This window comes from Tetrahymena thermophila (genome assembly GCF_000189635.1).
Source record: "Tetrahymena thermophila SB210 genomic scaffold scf_8254652, whole genome shotgun sequence".
Classification (NCBI taxonomy): domain Eukaryota; phylum Ciliophora; class Oligohymenophorea; order Hymenostomatida; family Tetrahymenidae; genus Tetrahymena; species Tetrahymena thermophila.
In genome coordinates this window covers 292,392-316,045 of record NW_002476420.1, presented here as the reverse complement: position 1 = coordinate 316,045, position 23,654 = coordinate 292,392, and the positions used below count along the sequence as shown (strand labels likewise).

The window sequence follows — 23,654 nt, the reverse complement described above, 5'->3', positions numbered from 1 at the left end:
AAAAATATTGGCACTTACTAATCCACATAAAATTTAATATTTTATTAATTTTTTTTGCGTTTTTATTGTATTCATTTTATATATGATTAAATAATAAATATTTAATGTTAAACTATTTCTTTAGGATTGCTACGATATTAAAAATAGGCACTGACTCACCATCCATATAATTTTAACATTTTATAAATTTACTTTCCATTTTTATATTTATTTTATTTATTTTTTTTCACACATCATAGACAATTGATATCAAATCCTTTTGTTACTATTTATTGTTTCTCTCTTTCTTTCTTTTTATTATTTATTTAATGAAATGATTTTTTAGTGTCATTCATGCATATTTAAAATAATACCATAATAAATAAATATTATTAAAGAGGTATTATTAACTAATTTCATAGAAAAAATAAATTTTATTAATTCAAGATATGCTAAAAAAAACTTTATATTTAAAAAAACTGAACAAAAATTAGTATTTATTAATAAGCTTTTATCAATAAATTTGATTAAGAAACCTGAAAAAAAAGTATAAATTTGAAAAGTATTTATTTAATTCATACGAAATGTAATTCTAAAATCTAATTTATTAATAAATTTGTTAAAGATTGTAAGTAAAATTTTGATATTTAAGGTTTTTATTAAACTGTTTTTTTATTTATAAATATTAATAATATTTTTATTTAATATATTATTTTTAAGAACTCATTTTTTTTCAATCATCAATTTTTTTTGTTCTTCATATTAAGCTACTCTTAGCTTAAGAAATGATCTCTGTAACTCTTTTATTCGTTATCATCATCTTCATCATCGTCATCAAAATTATTTGATTTATCCTTCAAATAAAAACTGTCAGACTCATATTTTTTATCTTGAGTGAAATGACCCGCATTAGAATCATCTTGATTCCCCTCACTATGTATTCCTTTTGCCTCAAATGCACCTTCTACTTCTTGCTAAGTGCTAATTTATTAGCTCGTATAGCCTATATGAGTAGATGGAGCCCTAGTAGTTAATGGATTGAACTGCTTATTATTTATTGTTCTTCTATCACTAAATAGGTGACTATTTAGCTAGTTAACTTTGATATTCGAACCCAATATGTTTGTGTCGTTATTATTTGTAAATACACTCGTTAAAGGTTAAAAGTTATTATCCATAGCTTCGCTTTAAGTGAAATCAATTTAATTCTATTCTTGATTACATTCACTCTAATCTTAAAACAGCTCACTTTTATTCACGAGTGCGTTTCTTTATCTGACTTCATCCTCAACATAAACATTGCTTTTTGTCCATTTTTTCTTATTATTGTTATAATTTTCATGTAAGTATTCGTGAGTATCATCATATTCACCATACTCATCATCACCATATTAATTAGAGTAGTTGCGATTAGCCATTGATGCTTTAGCCTTTTTTTTATTCATAAATTATCTTTCCACATGGTGAATGAAACTCTTTTTCAAGGCTGCTACATGTTATACATGTTATGAATTATGGCTAATATAGCTACTCTAGAATTCTCTATTTTCATGCTAATTATAATAATTATCTTTAATATTATTGCTAGCTCCACTTGCTCCTTCAACAGATTCTTTATTACGAGAATCCTTTAGGGGATTATTGTTGTTAAAATTCAAAATCACAGATTATTGATTCGAGTGTTTACTGGAATCATATCCAATTTAGCTATTCATGAACGATTTCTTTTTGTTACCGAATTCATGTTTACCTAAATTATTATTAAAACTCTTAAATGCAGGAGCCCTATTATTTTATATTAGAATGCTACCACCTTAGTTATGTTGGCCTTTCTTTTAAAAGGCGAAACTAGTTTTTCCAATATTATGATTAGATGAATGAGGAGAAGCATCTTAATTATATGAATCTTCTTGATCTTCATCTAGTAACTAGTCGATCTAAACTGGCTAATTTTGATTATGCTCTACCATACTCTTAAGGTATTGATGCAATTCATAACGTTACCTGATATTCTCTGTTTCTTGCTTTTTGGAAGGAATAATACCTCCACCTTACTTTAAATTAATATTTTGAATTTCCTCATCATCTTCTTTAATAATCACTTCTTCATTATTTTCATCTTTTATTGCTATTTCTAAGTGGTTATATTCAAGTTCAGCCTACATTAAATAATTCTTTTGCTCTTCATCTTCACTTTCTTCTTAAAGGCTTTTGTCACTATTAATTTTAAAATCATATTATTCAGTTTTTTTAATTAAATATTTTAAATTAAAAAAAAGCTATTTTTTTCTGAAAAATATTTTGATTTAAAATTTCTTTTTAATTTCACTTTAAATTTTAATTTTGATTTTTTTTGTTTGAAAGCTTTTTGAGAAATTTTTTTTACAATGAAATATTAACAATAAAAGAATTAAATAAATTTACAGTTTTTTAACAGAGTTTTTGGAAATTGTGGGAACACCACTTCTAAACTTCTTGAAGAAGTATCTAACGATGTAAAACATTCTCCAAGAAATATAACCTAAAAATGAGAGATTTGATATGCAGAGTAGTGCTATAAGAAGTATATTAAGTGAATTGCTATTAGTATTATCAATATTATAGCATAGGAACATAGTGAAAATAAGATTGTAGAATAAAATTTAATCACACTTATTTTATCTATCTAAAGTATAAGGTTTATAGATTTTAATTGCTAAACAGTATCCAAGTAAAATAAGCGTAGTGCAAGAAAAACGGAGTTTATCACTGTCTAAAACGAAATAATTTAACATTAACAACAGCAACTTCATCATATAAATAATAACATCCCAGTAAAAATACTTTTGTCTAAAACACATATAGTAGAAACCGAAGAACAGCTTCATTTGCTTTGACTCCAAATTTTTCTTTTTATTTTTATGAGAAATTAAAAATTTTTTTCTTGAAAATATTTCATAATTAAATCAAATCAATCAATTTAAAAAAAAATATAAACCTTGTTTTTGAAAATATAAAAGAATAGCAGTAGAGTGAATCCGCCAGCCCATAAAACCATCATAGGAATATAAATAAAACCTGTAAAGATGTGATAATCATCTGATTAGCATGAGACGTTGGGGTTCCTTTCCATATAAGAGCCACCATCTGGTATAGAAATGCACTTAAAAGACCCTAATAGAATTTAAATAACACCTAGTTGCTCTATTAGAATGATAGAAGTTATAGATATGATGAAATATCTATTTTTTAGCCATTGTATTTTGAATGCCCTCTTTATAAGCCAAACTACAAATACTACGCTTATCTTGAAGAGAGGTTCACAAAGCGAAATCAAACTTGCATAATAAGCATAGATTTCATTTTTAGACCCAAAAAATTAGTAAAACCAGCACTCATAATTGTAATTCACTGAATCGACTGGGAATCCAATAATTTAGAAGACTTGGTTTACAAAATTGAAAAGCTCCTAGCCCACAATAAAGTATTAGGAGATAATTAAAGACATAATTTGGAAATATGTTTAGATGATTCTTACATAAACCTTGTTTAATCTTCTGACATTTAATGCATGACACTCATGACCTCTAAATTTATAAAAAAAATTTAGAATTCAATAAAATTTTAATATTGAAAATTTAATTTAATTTACCTTGTAGCAAATAGGGTGTTTGCAAACACAGCAGTGTATATGAAAAAGCATTCGTAACATAGGAAAATCAATTTCTTGGTAATCTAAGATTTTTATTTAAATATTTGATACAATTAATTTATTTTCAAATGAAAAGTATTTACAAATATGAGAATAGTTATCCAGTTACTATTACAAGTATAGCATCTTCCATCTCCATTTGAGAAATAGTTATTTTAGTTATCACAAGCTTGGCAAAGGGGACCTTGGTAGCCTTCCTTGCATGTATAAGGAACATTTGAAGATTCAGGAACTAAACAATTATAAGGATTGTTATTGCAGTAAATAACATTAGAACTATATAAGCTATATCTCCAATATCCCTCATTTACTTGTAATTAATATCCTCCTAAGCAAACTGAATTAGCGACACAAGGTTGGCATTAACTGTATCCTAATATAAAATAAAATATTAAATATTTAAGAGTATTTATTAGATTATTTAAATATATTTATTATAAATAACATTATCTTTATTCTGATACTAATAAAAATGCTTAATTAAGCATTAAGAAATATGATTCTTATTGGTTCTTATAATTAAATAATTACATGATTAATAATAAGGTTTATATTGTTCAAAACCTTCAAATAAAATATTAATAAATAAATCCTTATTAAAAAATTGATGATTTTTATTTAAAGTAAGTCAATTTATTTTATCAAAATATGATAAAAGATTTTTATTCATAAAGAATGATTTATTTTTCTAAATTTTTGTAATTTTTTTAAAAATTTATTAAATAATTCATTTTTTTTAATTTTTCTTTTAGCAAAATTAGTGAAACAAACATGTTTTTACTAAGAAAAGTTATTTAAAAAAATCTATGAAATAATCCTTAGAATTCTTTAAAAAATTGGATTTTATAAGCAAAAACCATATTAAAATCAATTTATTTTAACTAAAAATAGAATAAAAGATTTGAAAAATATTTTTTCAACACTTTATCAAGATTTATTTTTATCTTTGTGAAATTATAAAAATTTTTTTTGGCTTTAATAATTAAAGATTCTTCAAAATAAAAAAATGTAGCTTACCTTTTGGGTCCAATGTATAAACTCCTTGCTAGCAATAATTGCATACCCTTAAAGTCCTATCAAAGCTATAACCAGAATCACATTCACTCAAACCTAAGCCAAGAGCATAAGGTTAGTAGGTTGTTTTGTTAAAGTACTAAAAATTTGGTACAACTGAAGAAAGAGATTGAGAGTCAGAATAGAGCAAGTTGTAAGTAGAGTTCTTATTTTAGTCTACTAAGTTATATTATGTGAGGATTTCTAAAAACTATTGGTAGCCATTATAGGTGATAAGGTTATTAACTCCAAATGCAACAGTTTGTAGATAGCCTCTTTAGTTTGAGATTACAAACTGATCGTTTTAAATTGTCAGAATATCATTCTATGTATCGTAACTTGAAGAAAACTGTGTTTGCATACTTGGTTTTATTGGCGTATAGACTGCATCCTCACCTACTGCGTTTAAAACGTACTTCACTTTAGTTATATAACTTAAATCATTTTCTATTTTTGAAGATATTAATTCTTTATCTTAAGGTAGACTACTTTACTTGTTAGTAAATAAACTTTTAGTCTTTTAATAGTTGTTGTATTTAATGAACTCATCTACTTTTAGATTTTCAAAAGTTTGTTAAGATGTAGAATTTTAAAGAGTAGTCTGTTAGAAATTCCATTCGTAGGAAAAAGACCTCTATGAAATAGTGAAATTTAAACAAATTTCGCTGGAAGGGATTATTTATTGCCAGTCGTATAGCACATTCTAATTTTCAGTTTAAATGGCTTTATTTTATTAAGCTTTTTATGCAAATTGATGAACCAGTGCTATGTAGTCAACTAAATTTTAAGTGTATGTGTTAAATCCTAAAAACGAATTTAGTGAGTTTTAGTCAAATGATAAGATAGAAATGCTGTTTCCAAAAACAGCTAAATTGTTGTAAAATTCATTTTATGTTATGTTGAAATGATCATTCATCTTGTAAATGAAAATAGCTCCTCCTAAACTGTAGTAACTTTTCGAGTTTTTGAAGGTGTTTTTTACTATATTCAAAAAGGAACAATCTTTAGATATGTAGACTGAACCTCCTGTACTTCTTGACCAGTTATTTTGGAATTTGGAATTCGTTATGCTTATGTTCTTCACTTATTCGAGCACTTAAATGGCAGATCCATAATCTGCAGAAGCATCAGTAAAATTACAGTTATCTATAACCACATTCTAAATGTTAGTTATTGAGATCATCTAAGAATCATATTATTACTCTCCTGCCATAGGAACATATCCTTTAAATTTGACATTTTGAATTAGACTCTTGTGTTTTTCTGGTTTCTCACTTGTAATCATCAACTAAGATGCATTTTAGTATTTTGCTGCCTTTTAATTCATCTCAAATTCTCCATTAGTTATTTACAAATATGAGTTTCTAACCTATTTTTAAAATTAACTTTTTAAAAAAATGTTTATTTAAAGAACAAAGTAAAATTTACTGTAACACATCCATTATAATGTAGAATGTTGATAACATTTGTGTTGTTCATAATAACATCCACATTATTAGCATAGAATGCTTGAGATGAATATTTAATTATTTTTAATTCTGAATTGTCAAAGAAATGCAACAAATACTCGTTTCCTCCGTATTATGGGAAGTATTTAATGAAATTAATCAAACTGTTTTCACCAGTAAACAAAACATTATCTAAGAAAACTGGAGTTTTTACAGGATTATATTCAATCTTTCTACTCATGATAGTAACAGCTTAGGGGAAATTTTTTTAACTTGAAGAAGTTTAAAGACCTGCTATGTAAAAATAGCAATCTTCAAATTAAATAGGTTTCATGTCCTCTGTCTTTTTGATTAAATCAACATTAGATCTGCTATCTTTCTAATTTGAATGGTAAATTTGCAGATAATCACCAGAAAACTTTTGTTAATTAGAGCCAAAGAAGAACACTTTAGATATCTTAACTGTGCAGTTACCTAACTTCTCAAGTCTAACCATGTAGGTGTAGTCAGATCCTTAGGGTCTGATGTAGTTATTTGCAAAAATGACATTTTCCATTTCGAAATGCTTAAAGAAAAGGAAACTATCTAATACAACACCGTATTTAAGAACAGAATTACCCAGGAATATCAAATCAGACATTAAAATTTTATTCATAACTTTTACTTATTCCGAGTATATGACACCTCCTTCGATTGCACTGTTTTATGTAAAATTGTTATGCTGTATGTAGATGTCATTCACCTAACCACTTAAGAAAATAGCTCCACCTCTTTTTGCTTCATTATTTTAGAATATGTTATTCTAAATTAATATTTAATTTGTCCCAAATAAATTTAAAGCACCACCATCAGAAAATTTTAAAAAAGTTTCATCAATATCAGTTAAATTTTTCTAGCACTGCCTTTCATCAGGAGAAAAAGCAACAGAAGAATCTATGATGTTCTAGCAACTATTTAAAAATTATGAATCTTTAATATAAATTTAAGCAGCTGCAATAAGTGCATTGCCTCCCATCGAAAGACTATAGACTTCAAACCTTATCGCTGTTGAACTAAATATATTGTTCTACATGTTAAAAACAGAGTTGTATCCTCTAAATGTGAGGCAAGGAGCAGTATATCCGATAAGCTTTTATTAAAATAATAAATTAATAAAATCAAAAAAAATAATTATTTTACTCTATCCATAGCAATTATTAAGATATTATTTATAAATTTATTGTCTAAAAATGTAATTTGATTTTAATCTTGATATGTGAAATAAAGCAAAGAAGACTCGCTAATCAAAAGAAGAGTATTTCTCTCTAAAGTAACATTTTAGACATTAGTGAGTTTAGGCCTTGAAGAAACGTAAAACTCATCATCCATATTAACAAGAGGACTAGATGTTAAAATATTTCTAAAAATATTGTTTTTGAAATCCACTCTAAGAAATCCTGATACTTGAACAAAACCCCCTCTCGTTTCAGAGTTTAAATTATCTGAATTAATAGCTGAATTACCTTACTAAAAGTATTTTGGTGATAAATCTTTTAAAAAATACTTCTAAGTTGTGCATATATCCTCAAAGGTAACATACTAAATATTCAAATACTGTACTGAAGTTATATGCATAAAATAAGTAAACTATTCATAATAACTGTTGCAGTCTTTACCTATTAATATTTTTTAAATTAAAGTATTAATTTATATTTAGAAAATACTCTAAATCCTCATTAATTAATGCCAGATAAATTAACTCCAAAAATTAGTTGATAAAAAATTAAATTTTTCATTTTTTTGGTGTTATAAAATTTTAATTATTGTCAAATCAGAAAAAAATTCTGGTAATTATTATTTGAAAGAATATATATATATATATAAATATCTGCATTACTAAATAATAATTTGTTTAACTTATTTTTCTTTTATTTAATTTTTTTTTTCTTTAAGAAAATAATGATTGATTAAATTCATTCTGAAATTTATATTTCGAAAAATAAAAATAAATATTTTCAAATAAAAATAACCTGAATTTTTTATGATTTGAATTTTTAAAGTGTAAGAAAAAATTAAAAATAAAAATTATTTACTTTTTGAATCAATTGGTTTTCCAACTCTTATATTGTTATTTAAAAAGGAGAGATTAGAAGGCTTTCCTTATATTTTAAACATAGTGGACTGGATTAGAACTTACTCGTTAATGCATAAAGATTCGTTATAGATCTAGTAATTATGGTAGAACAAATTATTTTCTATTTATACTTTGGATGCATCCATAACATTAGCTGAGTAAAAAACAGAATTAGTTAGGGTGTTATTGTAAACTTAGTTGTTGTTGAATACTATAGTATCCACTACTTGGAAGAAGTTAGATTCAAATACCACTATTTACTCAAAAACATTATTCTGTATATTTGAATCAAAAATGTTTATTTGAGTAGCATTACTAAACATTTAAACTTCTTAAGAATTCGTGTTAACAGCGTAGTTATTGTCTATTGTTATGTTTTGAATGATTGTCCTAACTTGTTCTGTTTATAATTCAGGTTATACTGAGAAGAATCTACCATTAATAAATTTATTGCCTTTTAGTGTATGATCAATTAAATAAAGAGATCTTTTAATAGATGACTGTGTGTTTTAAATACTTATCTTTATAAACTCGCTTTAATCTAAGCCAACAGAGCTTTATAATAAAGAATTAGTAAGGGTAAAATTTTTAAATATGCACTCTTTCATCTCGCTCTAAAGTAAATTTAGCTCAAAAATATTAACCATGTAAAGAGTGCAGGTATCAATGTAGATATTTTTTACAACATTGCTCTAGAAATCAACGTCTTACTAACTATTGTAGTTCAATTTAAAAATACTTCCTTCTATGTCGCTAGCTAACTAGAGATTTTTGACTTAAATGTTGCTTAATTCACATGTGTTTATATCAAAAATATCATTGCTTGCAAAATTTAATTCTATTATGCTTCCTACCCATATTTTGTAAAAGTTTTCTGAGTCTACCTTAATATATGAATCTATAATATCTAATTGATTAAATGCGCATTAAGAAGGATCGCTTAACTTTAGTTTACTATCATTCAAGCTATTAGTTTAAATTTTTAATTCTTAATTTTATGTAGTATTTTTAATATAAAATTTGTTATCTATTATTTAGTCTTAGTCATACTATTGATTTCCTAAATTTGTGTTGTTTAATAATCCTTTTTGTTTTTACAAATCTGAAGGAGATTTAGTATTAAAAGCATTTAGAGTCTTTTGTTAGTGAGTACAGAAAAAGGATCTTTACAAGTAGACTTATTTTTAACCTGAAGAGATATCTTGCTTTTCATGCTAATTTGTGTGTTCACTCTAAGCTCCTTAATTATCTAAATAATCTCTATTTATTTTGTTTCTTTCAGCTTCTAACTTTTTTTCCAATTTAATTATCGATTGTTCAGTTGGAATGTAACCTCCAGTTGTCTAATCAAGTATTTAGAGAGTAACTTAATTCACTTATGGGATAGAACCTATGAGATCTAATTAACATATTTGTTTTGTTTGCTGTTACATCAATTTGTTTGCATCATTTATTATAAAAACTAACTTGCAACCAAATAGTGAAAATGAGGTATTTTAAACCTATAAAAAATCTTATAACTGAATTGTAGGCTTATTTTATACAGAACTTCCACTTGAATATTGCATAATACTAACAGCCTATGCAGAATTAATCAAATAAGATTTAGGAGAGTTTGCTGGATTAAACATATTGTAAGCTTTTTGAGCATCTGCATTTAGATAAATAACATAAGAATTTGCAGCATTAATATCTATTTAAGGGTTTGAGCTTTAATCGTCTTATTGAGGAAACTCTGTGACAACCTTAGAAATAATATTCATAGCATAAAATAAATCTTAGTAAGGCTTGGCTTGTGAACCATCTCCATTTGATGGGCTATCAGAATTAACATAAATATTCAAAACATTATCAGCCGCAACTATTATTTAGATAATAGATTATAAAACCAAAATGACTCTAAATAAACACCGAATTTAAATGATCTAAGAAACCTAGTTTAAGGATTTCATTATATTAATGAGCTGTATTTATTTTATATTTATTAATTGCCTTTTGAAGAGGACTACTAGTGAATGATAATTAGTAGAACCTTTGCGAAATAAAATGAAGAAGTTGATTATAACTATATTTAAACAAGTTAGAAACACTTATTTATTTTTTTGTTAAATTTACTTTGTTTTAGTAATCCAAAGGCCAATTATACCTTATTTTGTTTACTTTGTTATATTGATTTACTTCAAATTAAATACTAACTAAAATAAAAAAGTAAAAATTGTGAGAATCTTATTAATTGTGATATTTATAATAAGTGGAACATGATAAAAATTGATATTTACATCAGTATGCGTATGTAAATGTTTATTTGCTCTTACATACTAACCTTTAGTTTTTAGTATCTTTTATTATGCAATTAACCAAGTTATATCTAAGTCCATTTTCATTTTATAATCTAATGTTAAATAAATTTGACATTTTTCAGTAGAATTCATTACAACACAAGCAATCAAAATAAAAATATAAATTAATGCAAAAAATTATCCAAAGAAAAAAAAATAAAATAAAATTATCTCCTTTATTCATCTACTAAAATTTAAATTTTAATACTTTTTATAGATAGATATTCCAGCATTTTATAAATTTTTTATTTAAAAAATGCCAGTTAAATATTATTAAGCAATTAAATCAAGCTATTCTGTGAAGCTGATCAAAAAAGTAAATTTTCCTCTTTGTAATTAGATTTATTCTTTTATAATCGCGATATTTCTTTTCTAATTATATTTAACAGCCCTAATTTATTTGAATATATTTATTTCATTTCCTTATTTAAAATCCATGTTTTGATTTGTAACATAAACTTAATTTTTTATAGCAAATTTATTTTATAATTTGTAATACAGTTCTTAATATGAATTCAAGCTACTAAAAACAAAATACATAGAAGACAGTAAATTTTTTGTTTTCAATTTTTAAGCACTTTAATTAATTTTTTGTATTTAATTTATTTGTTCTATTTTACTATTTTGAATTATCTAATTATCAATAAAATCAATGAATATATTCAAAACGACCTTTTAAATTAGTTGTATTTTATAACGAATATTTATTTATTTATGATTTTTATTATATTTGTTTTTCTTTTAAAATTTTAATTTATATAATTTTATAAATTATAATTAATTAATTGCTAAATTTAATATTATTTATTAGGTTCTTAATTAAATAGCTCAATATAAATAGTAAATTTAATAATTAACATAAAAGTTTAGGAATAAAAAAATATTTAAGTTGAGTAAATAGATGAAAAAATTACAACATATTTTCATGATTTTAAGTGGCCTTTTATTGTAATGTAAAATAATTTAAGGTGTTCAACTTTAAAGGGTCAACTGATATGTTTGCAATTAATGAAACTAAAGGTATAATTTTAAAAAAATTATAATCACAAAATTGAGAAAACCAAATGTCAAGTACTTCTAACAAATAAATATTATTGTAAGAAGAGACATTCATTCAAATATTATTTGAAACATTATTTTTAATTTTCCATTCAAGCATTAATTTAAAAATAATTTAATCATTTTGATACATTTTTTAACAAAATGATGATCTAAAAAATTTAAATGGTAAAAAAATAATATTGAATGCTAACTAGATTGAAGATTTGGGTCCCATATTTATATTTTAATGAGGATCTAGAGTATTTTAATAAATATTTTTTACAAGAAATGTATGATAAAAGACAAATTATTTCTAAAAAAAATGAAAAGTAACTAAATCTATAGAAAAATAATGAATATAACTAGTTTTTAGTTTAATTTTAATATGAATAAATTTAAAATAGAATATTTTTGTTTTGTTTCAAGTTAAATCAAGTTTATTTATTTCTGATAATTTTTCGTGTTAACAGAGAAAATTCTATAAATTTATTTTATGATTAAGTAAGTGATTTACATTTTAAAATATAATTTTTACTTTTATATTTAAAACATATTTAGATAATTTAATTTAAATTTAAAAATGTTAATGAAATGCTTATAAAAAATATACAAATTTTCTAAAAAGCTATTTAATTTTTGATAAAAATTAAAATGGATTTATTATATAAAATTAATAAAGAAAATTTAAAACTGTTAAAAATTTATTACTTCTACTCAATTTTTTGAATAGCATTTAATTTAATAAAATCAACTTGATATTCTTTAACATATTAATTAGAAAAGGGTTCAAGAAACTTTTTAGTAAAATTAAATGAAATTTGAAATGTAAATTATTTTATATTTTAAAAAGAATATATTGGTGTAAATTTTTTATACTCTAAAAACAAACATTATTATTTCGTATTTTGGTTAAATTTATTATATTATTTTTTAATATAATAATATTCATTTGATGTTTTATTGTTTCTTTTTCAAGATTTACAAGTAAACTCTTTCTTACATAAGAAAACAATAAATATTTTAGATTTTTATATAACTTAAATAATAGATATTTTAGAGTAGATTTGTAAAATATGGTTCGTTCTTTTTGGTAAGATCTTTCTATATTATACTTCTATTACTTTACTTTTTTATACATTTATTGTTATCTTAGATACTAAAGAGTATTTAATTTATGCTTTTAGATGATTTGATTAAGGAAGGAAATTTTCTAAAAGACACTTTAGAGATGAAATGCTAATCATAATGGAAATGAGTCTAAAAACAAATTATTCTATCTCACTTAGAGTGTAAATAGTGTTTTTTCTAGTTAAAGCAGCTCGTGAAAGAATAATTTATTCGTCATATCGTAATTAACCAAAACAGAGTTGGTAGAAACTATAATATATTGATTTATTTCCTTCCCCCAAATTCTTTTCTATTTATGGGAAAAAGGTTAGTAATTATTAACAAAATAGATAAAAATAACATTCAAGAGTTGAATTTCAATCGTTAAATGTTAACTAGTCAATTTATCTTATAATGGTTATAAATTTTCTAATTTTTTTTATTTATTTATTTTTTTCATTTAAGATTATCATGGGTTTTAATTTTTACGAGAATACACAAAAAAAATTTTCTATTTAAATGATTGAAAAATATGTTAAGAATTATTTAAAAATGAATACAATTTATTATTTAAAGTTATTATCAACTTATTGGAATCTTTTATTACTTATTACCAATTCTTAAAATATTATTTTAATACATTTAAAGAAAGAAAGTTTCAATTTTGAATTATATTTAAAATGTCTTTTTATGACTAGCAAAGACTATAAAAGAGGTAGAGTAAATCTAAAATAAAAGCTAAGAAGAATATAAAAATAGATTGATAGATAGACTTTTTCCCCTTCTTTGCATTAACAAATGTTTTAAAAAATGTAAAGAAAGAAATATAATAAATAAATAAATGACGTTCAAAAGTAAAAATGGGAAATTCGTTCATTAATCTATTAATAATCATTTATTGATTTAAATACAAAATAATTTAGAACAAGTTTTTGTTTTTGGGATAAATTTTTATATTTACTTAATTCAATTTAGTTTTAAATTTATGGATTAATCTTAATTAATAAAAATTATTTTTAATATTTAAGTTATTCAATTATGTTCTTATTCCTTTATTCTTCTATTTCAATACATTTTCAATATGAATTTTAACAATTGAAAAAAAGAGATAGGTTTATCTGTCTGTCTGTCTGCCTGCAAATAATTTAGCGAAATTTTATTAAAAATAAAAAATAGTTGATATGCAAGTTAAAATAATTCCTAGTAAAAAATGAGTTGATTTTTGCTAATAAGCAAGGATCTAGTTGACACCAAATCCACTCATAAAGAAAAGATATCGTAAAATCTGATAGATATATTGCTTTGTAGTATTGAAGATGAAGAAATAAATGGTTTTTTGCTTGTAAGTGTAATTATTTATTATGTGCAAAATTTAAAGATTTGCTTGTATCAGTAAGAGATATTTTGATTTGATTGAGCTCCTTTATATTGGATGAGATAGAGAAATATGAGAATAATTTGAAAGAGAGAGAGACTGCAACAAAATACAGATAAAAAATCAATGCGAAAAAATATAATATTTATTTAGGAAATAAATAAAAAGAAAAGCAAACTAAATAATTAATTAATTAATTAATTAATAAACTAAAGAGAGACAAAGAGTTAATTGACATAACTCAAAGGAAACAAAAAATAGACTGATACATATTTAATTCATTTATATTGATTGATAAGAAGACTACAAGAGAAAAAATTAATTAATAAATCAATCAATTTGCATTAAGCTAACTTTAAAAAGTAATACTTCGAAGAATTAATAATCAAATAAACAAACAAACAAAAAGGCAAACAAAACCAAACAATTAGGAGAGAAGCAAGTCAGCTTATAAAGGCTTTCAATCTCAAAAAGAATTATTTAAGCAATATTTAAGGAAAAAAATAACCATTTACAAGTATCTCTCTCACGAGATCTATAATTATTTAAACAAAAAGCGTCCATCTTTTTAGAATTTTCAAGGGGAATTATCGCAAATCACAACTTACTTGAATACAACTAACAAAGCAACAGCAGCAGATTTAACCTTTCAATCAAACACAAAATACTTATTTATTTGAAGCAGCACAAAGCGAGCTCCCCTTGTAAATCGATAGATGGACATTGACAAATAGTTAGGGGCAATCACAGCAGAGTTTTGGTCTTAAATAGGCAATACTAGCACAAACAATTTAGTTATTAACTTACACTAAAATGACATTCACACCAATTCATTATCAGCAAATGCTCCTCTCTCATTACCAAACGAGGTAAATTTAATTAATTCTTGGATTCATTAATGAGAATTTCAAAATCTAAAAATAAAATTATTTTGTATTAAATGAATTAAGTAAGGAGATTAAAATGATGAAAACAAGTTGATGGAGGTTGAAAGCGAGGGAAATCAAAACTAATTGATGCCCTTGATTCCATAAGATTTAAAAGAAATTGATGAAAAAATTGGTAGCCATCAACAAACTCTTGGTGACATTATCGATGAAACATTATCAAAGGTAAATTTAATAACAACTTCGTATAAATAAAAATTTCATATTCAAGTTAAAAATCTGCTTTTTTAAAAAAATCCTAAATATTTTATGTGAAGTGCCCCATTTCATTAAAAAATTTATCAATACTTTCTTGCAAAATTATATATTTTTATATACTTTTTGTAAATTTAAAATATTGGTAGAGACTCGCTGTATAGTCTACTTTTTTGTCAAGGCAGAAATATAATTTTTTTTTCAGCTCAAAATTTGACTTAGTCATCACACATTTAAATATCCATCAAATAGATTTCTTTGAAGAAAGATAATTAGCCCTTGCAAAAAATATTGTTTGATTGATTGATTGAATATTTAATCAATAATATTTGAATTATGATTTCCAATTCAACTTCTCTTTTGATAAATAAGAATAATTATACTATGTTAATTTTATTGAGCTTAACTTTTTTAAATTTCAAAAGCTAACTAAAATAAATGGGCAAATAACTAAATAAATAAATATCTTTTTTCTTATTAATTCTAATCAAAAAATTTATATCACTTCAAATTTATTTTTTATGGACCTTCATATCTATCTCCTGTTTTATTATTTTACTTATTTCTTATAGAATAATATCATAATCATTTAAATTTAAATAATATAGAGCAGTAAAAGCACTCCACCTTAAAAATCTATCAGACCTAGAAAGAATAGTTCTCGCATCCAGCAATAGAATTCAAATTCAAATTTATTTGGTTCACTTGGAGCATTAACAAATTTAACTAGTAACAAGAATAGCTCAAATAATGAAAACAACTCCGTTTGTGACTGGCTCGAAAACTAAGAAAAGCAACAAACTCTTGACAGAGAGGAGAAAGCTATATAAAGAAAAAAAGCAAACAACAAAAATAAAAAGTGGACCCCACAAGAATTATAAAGGTTGTATGATTTATTAGAATGCTTTGGAACTGATTTCACAACCATCTAACAGTATTTTGACAAGAAAACTGTTACCTAAATAAAGGTAAATAAATAAATAAATAATTAGTTTCATTTTTTAAATTGAAATATTAAACAAATGAAAACAATTGAAAATTAATAAAAAATATTAAAAATATAATATTTATAAATCAAGTCTAAATCAATAAAATTCATTAAATCTAAAACAAATTTTTAATTTCAGTGCAAAAAAATTTTTTTGAAATTAAAATTAGTTCTTTGAGTAAATAAATTGTGAGATATTTTTTATAAAATAAAACAACAAGAAATTTTTTTAAGCAAAGCGAAGAGATATTTTTTATAAAATAATACTTAAAATGTTTTTATTAATAAAACAATCAGATATTTTTATCAAATAAGAAAATCAAAAAAAATTAATAAATTTTAGAAATTTTTTAAATTTAACAATCAAATTTTTTAAAAATAAAATGAATAAATAAAGGCACTTAACAACTTTTAATAAAAATTTCCAAGATAAAATGCTTTAAAGTTCTAAATTATAAATAAAAATAGCTTTTATTTTTTTAAAATACTCAAGTTTAATGAAAGAAAATAATACAAATAATTGATTATTTTTGATTAATTAATTGATTTGTTTATTTATTTATTTATTTAAAAATATAGAACAAATTCCATAAAGAAGAAAAAGATAATCCTCAAAAGATTAAGGAGCTTCTCTTCTGCAAAGGATCTTAAAAGAGACTCCAAATAAAGCTTGAGAATGAGAGAGACTTTTAAACTTTCTAGCAATATTACATAGATAAGTATCTCCATAGCAATTTAAACAATTTTTTGAATGATTCATCTTCAAACTCTTCAACTCCATTGTAGTTGCCATCTCCTTTAAATTAATCTGTTGAAAACAGCATTCCTGAATCTATAAAAAATAATAACTCAAGTTAAAACAATCAATAAAGTTTGATATCACGTATTCCTGCTTGTATTAGTCTTCCATCTGAATCCCTTAAGGTAAATTAACCATTTATATGTCTTAAATTTTTATGATTAATATTTTAATTTATTAAAACAGATAGTTGCTGATGATATAGAAAGAAGACTTTTGAAGGAAAGATCTAACACTCAGTGAATAAGCAAGATTGTATTATTCTTGTGAAAAAAAATTTCATCAAGTAATAAAAAATTAATCAATCTTTGATTGTTAATTTTAAAAAATATATTATTATTATAACAACCAACCAACAAATCAACCAACAAACCATCTTATATTAAAAAATTAAATCCTTCTAATAACATAAACATTTTTTTGAAAAACTTTCTTAAGATTACATTTTAATAAAATCTCATCACAAGTATCTCTTCAAATTGCAGGAAAAGATTAAGAGCTGCATTTACTTATCAGTGATATCTAAGATTATCATATTATCAACACTTAAGTCTAAATAATTCAAAAATTTAGCTAGGAACTATCAATCAAATTTAAGTATTTTTAATTTGAGGTAGCTAGTTTCTATTGCTTAGACAAACAGCTCTATACTAAGAGATACATAATTTAAATTTTAAATAAAAAGTATATTCGATTTATTATTTGACAATTTTCCCTCGTCTAATTAAAGAGAAGTAACTCAGTATTCTAGTCTAGTCTAAATTATATTTAAATAATAAACTATATAAACAAAAGAGGGATTACAAATTAGAATTATACAATAAAAAATTTTATAAAATTAATTAAAAATAAGATAATATTATAGCATTTGCTTGTATTTTAAAATGTATATTTTATATCTACCTAAATTAAAATCTATCGTTTAATATAATCTTCAATAAAAATATTTTCAAAATTAAAAAGAAAAATACAAATAAATAAATAAATATTCATTTATTAGCACTAATAGAACCTAAAAAAAATATTTATAAAAATTTAAATTTATATTTAGTACCTACATTTCTTAGCTACCTACATAAATAACTATTTCATCACTTTAAATTATGACAATGTTTTTTTATTTTATTACTTTGTTCTTAAAAAGACCTTAGATAGAATATAAAGATTCGTTTAGCTTAAAATAAAGTATAAATTAAGGTAAAATAAATTAATAATATTAATGCATTTTAAAATATTTTTAAAAATAAAAATATTAAAAATTAATTTATTGCTTTTTATTTGTTTGTTGGATGTTGGTGGATATATTGAAGGTATAAAAATTATAGATAAATATTATTGGAGAAAATAAATATATAGCTTACTTTAGTTAGATTAAATAAAAAAATATTTATTTTTACTCATAAAAATCAAGTAAAGCTAAATTATTTCTTTTAAAGTTATTTATAAATGTTTAATTTCAATAATGATTAAGAAATAATTAGATTGACTAATTTATTATTAATAAATTTTATTAATTACCATTAATTAAATTCTAAACGAAAAAATAAATATCTCTTTAGAAAGTTGCAGTAAATACAAAATTTAATTAGGTCTATAAATACTTTTTTACTGATAGAAGAATTAAAAGTGAAAGGAGCCATTTCTAATAAATTCGATTGGAAATCTTTTTATTTTATTTAGCATTTATCCATATAGGGAGCAAGCTATTGATATTAGTTCGTTTATTTATAAAGCTAAAGCAAGATTCATAATGAAATAGATGTCTTTGTTAGAAAATTAGAATATCATATCTTTTAATCAGCAAAACTTAAATGAGAAAAAGAAATTGTAGTAGTTTTTGATTGAAAACGATATTAGCTTTATCTTGAATAAATAAGGAGTTTATGAAGCTACAATAAAATTAACGCAGGATGATAATAAAAATGAAAATAATAAATCACAATCACCATAAAAGTTAGTTTAAAAGGACAATAAAAATAATCAAGCATAGTAAAATAATAACAGCAGCAATGAAAAAAATAACAAATAAGGTATTAAATAATAACCAAGCAATAAAAAGCAAGAAAATAATGTGCAAGAAAATGGAAACCAAAATAAATTTTAGCAATATTTAAATGAAAAAATCAATGTTTTTTAGTATTTGAATGATTAAAAAAGGAAATCAATATCTCCTTCACAGTAAAAACTTACAAAGAATCTAAGCGAAAATGTTATTAATGGTTAGAATAATAATATTACTAGCGGTATTAAATAAAACAATAGTGAAAAAGCAGGAGCTATAAGTAGATAGAATTAAAGTTCTTAGTAGTCTCAGTATTCAAAATCTAGGCCTGGAAGTAAATTAAATTATAATTAAAAAGTAGAAGAAGCTGCTCCAATAATCAGTTAGTAACAATAACTTTAATAGCAATAGTAAAATTAAGCAAGCAATAGTGGAAAGAAGTAATCTAAATAGTAGAGTTAAAATAGAAATTATGTTAACACAGAGTCTTCGCCTTATAGAACAGATTTCTAGACTAGATGGAGACTTAATCGCTCACGCACACCAGAATCCCCTAACACAAGGGAGATGATAGATATTTCTATGATAGAGCTAATCAAAAATAGACCTTAAACATCAAACTCAAAGAAAAAAAAATAGCAGAAAGAGATTTTTAAGTCATAATAAGACTAAGATTAATTTAATAAGACTGCTTTTATGGGCTTAGAGAACGAAAAATAAACTATATAACCATAGCAAAAGCAGAGCTCTCCTAATATAAACAGCTAATTTAATAAGAGTACGAAACTTAATTTCGATACTACATTAATTTTAAAAAAGAATGGCTAAAATCTATAGGAGTAAGCTACTCCTGAAAAGAAAATAATTGCCTTGCAAAAAGTTGACAATAAAGGTATATAGAATTAATTCACTATCAATCTTGTCGAAGATGCTTCTGCTTTTAAAAACAGGAGTAACTCATCAAATAACCTGGATAGAAAAAAAACTGTAAATTAGAATTTTGAAGCAAGCAATATATTTTAGAAGAATAAAAATTAAGAAATATTTGGTAAAAGCACTATATTGGGTGAAAATAAGCTTCAAAACAAGAAATAAAGTTCTGATAAATTTAATTAGTCACAGGCTTTATGGCTGAATAACATGAAAACGGCCTCTTTTAATAAAAATGAGCAACCTAAAGGCGAAAAATAACTAACTGATGAAAATTTAATTTATAATACGCCATCAGCTAAAAAGAAAAAAGAAAATACAAGAAAGAGCTAATTCGAAAAGTTTCCATCGTCAGCAGAAATAATCAAAAAAATTTAAAATAATTATATGAATCCTGTCCAATATCCTGTTGTTTAAGATCAGTATAATTACACAGCTATTTAAGCAAATCCAAAATCCTAAAAAACTTATTAATCTCCACCAAAAAATGAATCTTAACCCAGAAAAAGTGTAATTTTAAGCAACTTCACAGATTAAAATTAATCTAAATTATAAGCAACTCCAACTAAAACAAAAAACGATAAAATAGCTCCAGAAAAAAAGAATAAAACTGAATTTACTCCTGAAAAGACAGGTGCGTTTACTATTGAAGACTTTTCGCCTGCAAAAAATTAAACAGAATAAAATAAATCAAAAGTTTAGGTAACTCCTTCGAAAATTATCACAGCAAAAGGATCAGCAGACAAAAGTAAATCCAAGCATAAGAACGAATTTACACCTGATAAACCTGGTTTTTTTACCAAAGATGACTTCTTTCCAAACTCTGAGCAGAGCAAACAAAAAAATTTTTAAAACAATACAATAAACAGCTTTAAGAATTCAACCCTATAATCATCATTTCAAAGCAAGACAATTTAGAAAGGTGTATAAATGGCTCCTAAAGGAGCAGGTATGACATAAAGTGAAATATCGATGAACGAAAGATCGTTAAGTAGCAATAAAAAAGAAGGATAGTAATTAAAAAATACGAAAGATAGGTAGAATAAAAAAAATTAGTCTTCTAGATCGAATACTCCAGATAAAAGTGTTTCACTTAGTGATGCATCAATAAATGATCGGTTGAGCTTTTTTAGAAATTCAAGATTATCAAATATGCCTGACATTAAACTAAAAGTTAAATAAAATCATAATTACTCAGCTGTTTTACTCCCAAATGAAAGTTTGAATGGTAGTAGACCTGCTTCTAAGGTAGGAATGAGAGGCACAAATGATAATATTTTAAACAGTCTAAATAACTAAGAGCATTTAGATTAGAATGTTACCTAAAATCATTTAATGAACAGTTAACCAAGAAAATCAATGATTTAATAGCATGAAGAATTGAATGGAGTTTACAATTAACAATCTATAAATTTTATGAAACAAAATATGTAGAATTACAACTCTAAAAATGATAAAGAAGATCCAAAGCACTATTAAATTAATCTAAATGATGCAGAAGAGGAAATACACTAAAACAACAAATAAATAGATTAAATTGAAAGGCTGAAATAAAACAATCATTCGCCAGAAATGAGAAAGTAAAATAAATCAGGATAGAGAGGTTCGATTTTGCTATTAAATAATAAAAATGATAGAGATTAGTTTGAATAGGACTACTTTTCATTTAATAGTAATAATGTCAATAATTAATTTAGTTCCCAAAAAATGCTTTCATCTTAATTTATGAATGTTGACAAGAATGATCCATATTTACAAATTTTCAGAGATGAAGATCTGAGAATGAGTTAAGGAGCCTAAGATCAGCTAGAAAGCACTCATAAATATACAAAAATAGAGAAATCTAGTCCTTCAAAAAACATCAATAACAACTCTTAAATGGTTTTAGCAGCTGACGATGTAAATGTAGAATAGTTGAGCAGCAATGAGCTAGTTCACTACTATAAATTTATTCTAGAAAAGGCAAAGTAAAATCAATTCTAAGTGATTAAAAGTAGTAATAATTAGAATCATAAAACCAGCCAATAAAAAAAGTGAAAAAAATTAGGAAAAAATGTTTGTCTGTCTGTCTGTCTAAAAAGTGTTTAATAAAATTAATTTAATGTATAAAAATAAATAAGAATGAAATATAAAAACGAAATAATTATTAAGTCGTCTGTCTAAAAGTAAATATTGTAAATAATATATATAATTCTCTGATAAATTTTTTTTGAATCAATTTATAACTTAAATGCAATAATAATTTTATATATTATTGTTCTTTAAATATGTTATTATTAATGTAATTTAATTTATGTATGTATATTCCAAAAATATTCATATTCAAAAATAATAAATAGGATTGCTCAAAAAAATCTAATGAACAATTATAATTTCTAAAAGTAAATATTGTAAATAATAAATATTATTTTATGATAAATTTATTTTTTTGAATTAATTTATGAATGTAATTATAATTTTAAATTATTGTTGTTTAAATTAATAATAATTTTATATTATTGTTGTTTAAATTGTTAATATAATTAAATACATGTTTATTCCAAAAATATTCATTGCCAAAAGTAATAAATAGGATTGGATTACTCAAAAAAACTAAAAATATCCAAAAGAACAATCTAGATTTTTGATAAAAATTCAAATTATATATATTACCAAACAAACAAACAAATTAATAAATAAAAGCCATTTTGAAAAGAAATTTAAGCATCTGAAATACTAATTTTTAAATATTTAGTTGATTAAAATATTTTTTATTATATTTTTTGTCTAAAGAGTGTTTGATAAAATTAATTTCATTAATAAAAAATCAAAGTGACATCTAAAAATAAAAAATTATTGTGTTTTATAAAATATCAAATAATTTTATGATAAAATATTTATTTTTTCTTTTGAATCAATCAATTAATAACTTTGTAAAGAATAAAAAAATGTATTTTTCATGTTGATTTCAAATATTATTATTAAATTATGATTGGATGATTATTAATTCCAAAAATACTTTTTTTCAAAATAAAAAATAGAATTACTAACACTTCAAATAAATTTAATTAGCCAACAAATGAACCTAGAAGGTTATTTTAATTAAAAATTCAAATTAAAATGGGCAAATAAATATATATATACATAAATAAATAAATATGATTATTAGAAGCAACTCAAGCATTTGAAATATTATTTTATCATTAATTAATTACAATATTATTTTTTTAATTAGTTTTGTTCATTAATTTATACCATACTATACTTCTTTTTCCTTTTACTTTTAATCTTATTGAGAGTCTCAAGATTATTTATAAAATAATTGTATTTATCTATAAATCAATCAAGAATCACTTTTGATCAGTTAAAAATAAACAAACAAACAAATAAACTCTTTCTTTTTCATATCTTTTTACAAATATGATTAACTCTACTCTATTTAGGGAGTATGAAATCCTATTTAAAAATTGTTTAAAATATATAATCTATGAACAATTATTAATAATACTAAAATATATATCCAATAGCTATTTAATTAAAATTATTTGAGATAAGCACACTCGCACAATCATAGATAGATATACTTTTTAAGGATATTAGTAAATATATATTATGTAAAAAATGTAGCCACTAATAAATAGTTAGTAGGTTAGTAAGTAGATTGTATT

The 23,654-nt window shown here is 23.2% G+C and overlaps 3 protein-coding genes across 3 annotated transcripts; 2 read left to right on the top strand and 1 right to left on the bottom strand. All coding sequences in view use genetic code 6, as the record gives it.

Annotated features, from left to right (window-relative positions):
* Positions 1–719: 719 nt before the first annotated feature.
* TTHERM_00378920 (transmembrane protein, putative) lies at positions 720–10,236 on the bottom strand (the record flags this gene model as incomplete). Its single annotated transcript, XM_001015473.2, has 9 exons — positions 720–2,196; positions 2,404–2,867; positions 2,957–3,545; positions 3,611–3,693; positions 3,754–4,043; positions 4,688–6,092; positions 6,152–7,300; positions 7,351–7,826; positions 8,244–10,236. The coding sequence occupies 9 exons, from the start codon at positions 10,234–10,236 to the stop codon at positions 720–722; spliced, it is 7,926 nt and encodes a 2,641-aa protein (XP_001015473.2).
* A 4,626-nt stretch (positions 10,237–14,862) lies between these two features.
* TTHERM_00378910 (Myb-like DNA-binding domain protein) lies at positions 14,863–17,236 on the top strand (the record flags this gene model as incomplete). Its single annotated transcript, XM_001015472.3, has 4 exons — positions 14,863–15,015; positions 15,097–15,258; positions 15,897–16,256; positions 16,856–17,236. 4 exons carry the CDS (start codon positions 14,863–14,865, stop codon positions 17,234–17,236), a joined length of 1,056 nt encoding a protein of 351 aa, XP_001015472.2.
* Positions 17,237–18,825: 1,589 nt separating this feature from the next.
* Positions 18,826–22,044, top strand: TTHERM_00378900 (hypothetical protein; the record flags this gene model as incomplete). The annotated part of the gene is made up of 1 exon (XM_001015471.2): positions 18,826–22,044. The coding sequence occupies one exon, from the start codon at positions 18,826–18,828 to the stop codon at positions 22,042–22,044; it is 3,219 nt and encodes a 1,072-aa protein (XP_001015471.2).
* Between the last annotated feature and the right edge of the window lie 1,610 nt (positions 22,045–23,654).